This window comes from Anoplopoma fimbria, chromosome 5 (assembly GCF_027596085.1).
Source record: "Anoplopoma fimbria isolate UVic2021 breed Golden Eagle Sablefish chromosome 5, Afim_UVic_2022, whole genome shotgun sequence".
Lineage (NCBI taxonomy): Eukaryota > Metazoa > Chordata > Actinopteri > Perciformes > Anoplopomatidae > Anoplopoma > Anoplopoma fimbria.
Window position 1 is genome coordinate 10799606 of NC_072453.1, and position 5226 is coordinate 10804831.

The window sequence follows — 5226 nt, forward strand, 5'->3', positions numbered from 1 at the left end:
CACACACTTTTTTTCCGACTCGTGTGATCGAAACATTTCCAATAACTCCAGATCTTGTAAAGTTCAACAGTCAAAATTCATAAAGAATTCAGTCCCCGTTGATCTAAACATACAAACTCAATCCTCCATTCTTAACTGTTACCAACACTAAGAGCTTCCTTTATACATGTCACCATGGGCATAACAACTATTGCACATACTACAGTGGTTAACAATGTACTGTGTTTATTGCAATGTATTTACATTAACCATAATTATTAAATACTCAATGTTGTTTGTTGTGAGATGTCTGGGATTGCAAAGGGGAATGTATGCATAACAAATGTAGTCAAAGTACAGTAGTATAGTTAAGTAATAAGGGTGTTGAACGTTTATAACACTGGAAGTCAAATTGCCTCCTTCACTCAACAAAAAGGTTGACAAATATAAGAGACAGAAAGAAATGCAGTATTTCTCTGTAGACACTAAGTCTGACTTTGGTTATTTTACACAGACTGGAGTTCAGGCGCCGTTGTCCCCCTGTTTATCATTAGTCTGCTCCACATTTCTAGTGTGAGCAAATTAGTATATCATCAAGTAGTTGGATAACCGTTGATGGAAGATCAAATGTAGAGAGAGCAGAGGCCAACAGGCGGTTAGATTGATGGAGATTCTTGATACTCTTGTGGAAGGCGCGTATACCGATAATGTACTCCGTTAAAAGTAAACACTAACGTAGGCCGTGAGTCTGGATGAATTGGCACACTGACGGCGTAATACTTAACGTCTGGTGAAATCCCTGATAGTAGAGTCGAAGAGTCAGGTACTTGAGGAATTTCAGCTACCACCACTTAATTTACTGCTCTTACGTTGCATACCATGCGCCACTTGTCCGAGTTTTGTTTTTGCACAGGGTAAAGTCCGTTGTAACACTCCTGCCTCGAGTTGGCGTTGAGTTGTACTAGTCCTGCAAAGTCCCACATCTGTGGAATATTTTGCATTTTCGGGTAAGTCATTCATCAGTGGATGATCAGGCGGTTTGACATCTGGTTGTCCGTTGTTAGGTTAAGTGATCCCCATCAGCTGATGCATCGACCTTTTGTCAAGGAAGACGCGCTGTGGAAGCTTTGAGACATACGCTACCAGCGATATTCTGATCATGGTTCAATCCGATGTTCTGTGGATGTAGGGGTTGTTGGTGGGTATTCAGGTTTGAAGTGTTTCGCAAGCTACACCCTGAGGCCCACAATAGATGTCTGTTATCTTGAGGCCATGTTCGGTGTCCATCATGGTTGTCATCCATAAGGTCATGAAGCTCTGCTTTATTATTAAGTGTTGAGGCCCTTGGCTTATGGTTATTTGTGTAGGGTCTTGGTTGTTGTGCAGCAGATCAAGGACAGGTGGCAAGGTTGTGAAGTGCGCTAAATGGATTTGTTGGTAGCCATCGACTAGCTTTGTCCGAAGCTGCTGGTGTTGTACAATATTTGAAAGGGATTGGCTTATTTGCCATTGTCTGCACATACTGTATAATTGTATATATTGAATTCTGTGTATTCAACAGAAACTGTTGCGGTCTGCAGTGACTGATCAGGTTGTTGTTGTAAATCCTCTGGTTTACCACCAGATTGAGGCACGGAGTCATCAGGTGTTGTCATCAAAGGGCCTTGAAGTGGATGCCTGTGTAATACACACTGTTTACCACCAGATGAAGACATGGTGCAATGTGCATCTGTTTGAATCATCACTGGATACATTCCACTTCCAGAGCCCCCAGGGAGATTAGGAGGGGTGTCAGGATACAGTCCTGTCCACTCATGTATCCTTATTTCTCGGTACATGAAAGGGCCTATCTCTTCCTCTCGCGGTCAATTTTTGACATGCCTCTTATACTGCTTGTTCTTTAAACCAGGTCAACACTTATCTTGCTTCTTCCACGGCTTTCACTTTCACCATGTCTTTGTTCTTGATCTTCGGGTCTATGTTATTGATCAACTGCTTGCAAAGCCTTTATATCAGTGCTCCCACGAAGTGGCCACTCTCCGTTGCACTTTTTATGCCACTTGGTAGTACACTACTGAATCAGGGCTATACCTATCCCATGATTGTGTACCACTTTAACGAACAGTGCCAATCCTGCCATTTCCACTGACTGACTTCTCTGTTTGACATCTTCATACGGTACTATCCAACTCAAAGTTATGTATGATTTTATTTACCATGTTAAGAGGTTGAAATGTCGGTGCCTTTAATACATTTTGACAGTTTAGGTCTCGGTTCGCGCTGGCCTCACTCTCGTCGTATGTATAACGCCAGTACCACTCTAGGTATAATGATTATGTGACTTTTCAAACCTGATACTCCAAGCGAAGTATGTCCCCCAGTGCCTTTTATTAGTTTGGATTCAATCGGTGTCTATCTGGCTAAACCCTGGAATCAATGCAGCACGTAATCCAGACGCATCCAGCAATGCCTGCTACGCTGGCCCCAGCAGCTGTGGAGCCAATAGGGGTGGGGGAAAAAATGTATTCTTAGATGCATCGCGATTCTCTCTTGAAAGATTATGAGTCGATGCAGAAAACTCAATAAACTCAACGTTAGATAACATAAAATAAGATAATCCTTTATTAGTCCCACAGCGGGGAAATTTGCAGTATTACAGCAGCATAGATTAAAGTGCACACAAGAGACATAGTAAAAGAAAAACAAGATAAAAATACAGTCTTCAAATCTTGAAGGTTCCGTGGGCCTCTTCTATGAACTCTGATCTTTAGTTATTTCCATAGATTTTCTATTGGATTCAAGTCAGGTGATTGGCTGGGCCATTCTAGCAGCTTTATTTTCTTTCTCTGAAACCAATTGAGAGTTTCCTTGGCTGTGTGTTTGGGATCATTGTCTTGCTGAAATGTCCACCCTCGTTTCATCTTCATCATCCTGCTAGATGGCAGCAGATTTTTATCCTTCCTTCAATTATATGAAGTTTGCCAGTGCCGTATGCTGAAAAACTGCCCCACACCAAGATGTTCCCACCTCCAAACTTCACTGTTGGTATGCTGTTTTTGGGGTTATGTGCAGTGCCATTTGACCTCCAAACATGGTGTGTATTATGGCATCCAAAGAGTTCAATTTTGGCCTCATCTGACCAGACTATATTCTCCCAGTATTTCACAGGCTTGTGTAAATGTTGTGCAGCAAACTTTAAACGAGCTTCAACATGCTTTTTCTTCAGCAATGGAGTCTTGCATGGTGAGCATGCATACAGGCCATGGCGGTTGAGTGCACTACTTATTGTTTTCTTTGAAACAATTGTACCTGCTGATTCCAGGTCTTTCTGAAGCTCTGCACAAGTGGTCCTTGGCTCTTCTGATAATTCTTTTCACTCCTCTGTCAGAAATCCGGTTTATGGTGAAATGATGTTCTTTCCACTTCCGGATTATGGCCCCAACAGTGCTCACCGGAACATTCAGAAGTTTAGAAATCCTTCTGTAACCAATGCCATCAGTATGTTTTGCAACAATAAGGTTGCGAAGGTCTTGAGAGAGCTCTTTGCTTTTACCCATCATGAGATGCTTCTTGTGTGACACCTTGGTAATGAGGCACCTTTTTATAGGCCATCAGTTGGGACTGAACCAGCTGATATTAATTTGCACTGACAAGGGGCAGGATGCTTTCTAATTACTGATAGATTTCAGCTGGTGTCTTGGCTTTCCATGCCTTTTTGCACCTCCCTTTCTTCATGTGTTCAATACTTTTTCCCTGTGTCATTCCATTTGATTACACATCACCTAATTTTTGAACTTATTTGTTTGGTTTTCTTTCTATGTATGGATTACTTGGTCTGTTACCGACATCCGGTGAACATTTCATGTCAATAGCACCTTTAGAAATATATTTACTGAGAAAAATGGTGACGTGTTCAATACTTATTTTACCCGCTGTATGTGTATGTGTATATATGTATGTGTATATATGTATGTGTGTATATATATATGTATATATATGTATAAATATATGTTTATATATATATAAAAAGTACAAGTAAGAAACACAGACACATTTAACAAGAATAACGACAATTCACTTGTCTTATTCATCACATCATTTTTAAATTAGAGTGTAGTCCAAGACTTACCTGGGATCAGTACATCTTTCCGAGCATTATAGAGCATTCCTAGGGTGAAAGGTCGACCCAGGGCAGCAACTTCCATGAGATCTGAGGCCATCTCTCCAACCTGATGAGAGAAGTGATCACACAGACTTTAGTATCTAATTTAAACTCTTAAGTAGTAACAGTGATAGTTTTCCACAGACCGGAGTTCAGTTAAACTCTAATAAACATCTTATTCTGTCACCCTCTGTCTCTGTCCTCACCTGGTGAAGTTGTGTAGATCTTCTTCACATCCAACTGGAGCTTCCGGTGTGATGATCTGTGATGCTGTCACATTACTTATATCCTGTCAGATAGTCTCTTCTGATGACTCCTCCCATGACACGCCGCCAAACATGACAACCACCATAAAATGTAATTCCACCCCCAGGTCTGAGCCGGACTCCACCCACTGCAGCATTTTGAAACATGCTCCAGTGGGACCTCTGATTGAACAAAATGTCAATTGCAATTAATACCAGACTGGTTGAGTTATTTCAGTCTGGACCAAAGTGGTGGACAGGCTGACCCACCCAACACTGCCATCCTTGATTCTAATGTGACTTAAATGAAGTTGAGCAGCAGACCAAAGTCAATCCAATTCAATTAATAAGATTATTTTTTGTGTGGATTTGATAAATGTGTCAAGGGAACAATACTTAAAGTAAAACATGATTTTGCCATGTAGGCATAGTTGTCACGAGTTAAAAATAGGATATATGTTCCTATATATAGATGGTGAAAACACCCAACTTTTCCTAAATGGTTGCCTGTCACCAGGCTGCTGGTTTGTTTGATTTGTACAACACAAAGGGTCAAGGATTATAGCAGTTGAATAAAAAAGGCCTTAAAATAGTAAAGTAACAATTTAACACTGGTGTCATAGGTTTGAGAATTCTCAGCTGCACTGCATATTGTCTGAACATTAATATTATGAATGAAATTGCTCACAACAAGGTCTGTGGATGAGTAACTGGGTCGAGATTTCCGGAAAGAGAAGCCGCTATCTCCAAAACTATGCAACTCACATCAAAACAATCTATATTGATAAATATAACTTCAGGTAAGGGGAAAAACATGGGTTTTTGATTTTGGTGTTGACT

At 40.8% G+C, this 5226-nt stretch overlaps 1 protein-coding gene across 1 annotated transcript in view; it reads right to left on the bottom strand.

Annotated features, from left to right (window-relative positions):
* LOC129091261 (stonustoxin subunit beta-like) overlaps positions 1 to 4385 on the bottom strand; it is an 11604-nt gene extending 7219 nt beyond the window's left edge. The window contains exons 1-2 of the mRNA XM_054598811.1: positions 4348 to 4385; positions 4093 to 4208 (exon numbers count right to left, since the gene is read on the bottom strand). Of these exons, the coding sequence (XP_054454786.1) occupies positions 4093 to 4199 (107 nt within the window). The 5' untranslated portion in view covers positions 4200 to 4208; positions 4348 to 4385. The remainder of the gene's footprint in view (positions 1 to 4092; positions 4209 to 4347) is intronic.
* Between the last annotated feature and the right edge of the window lie 841 nt (positions 4386 to 5226).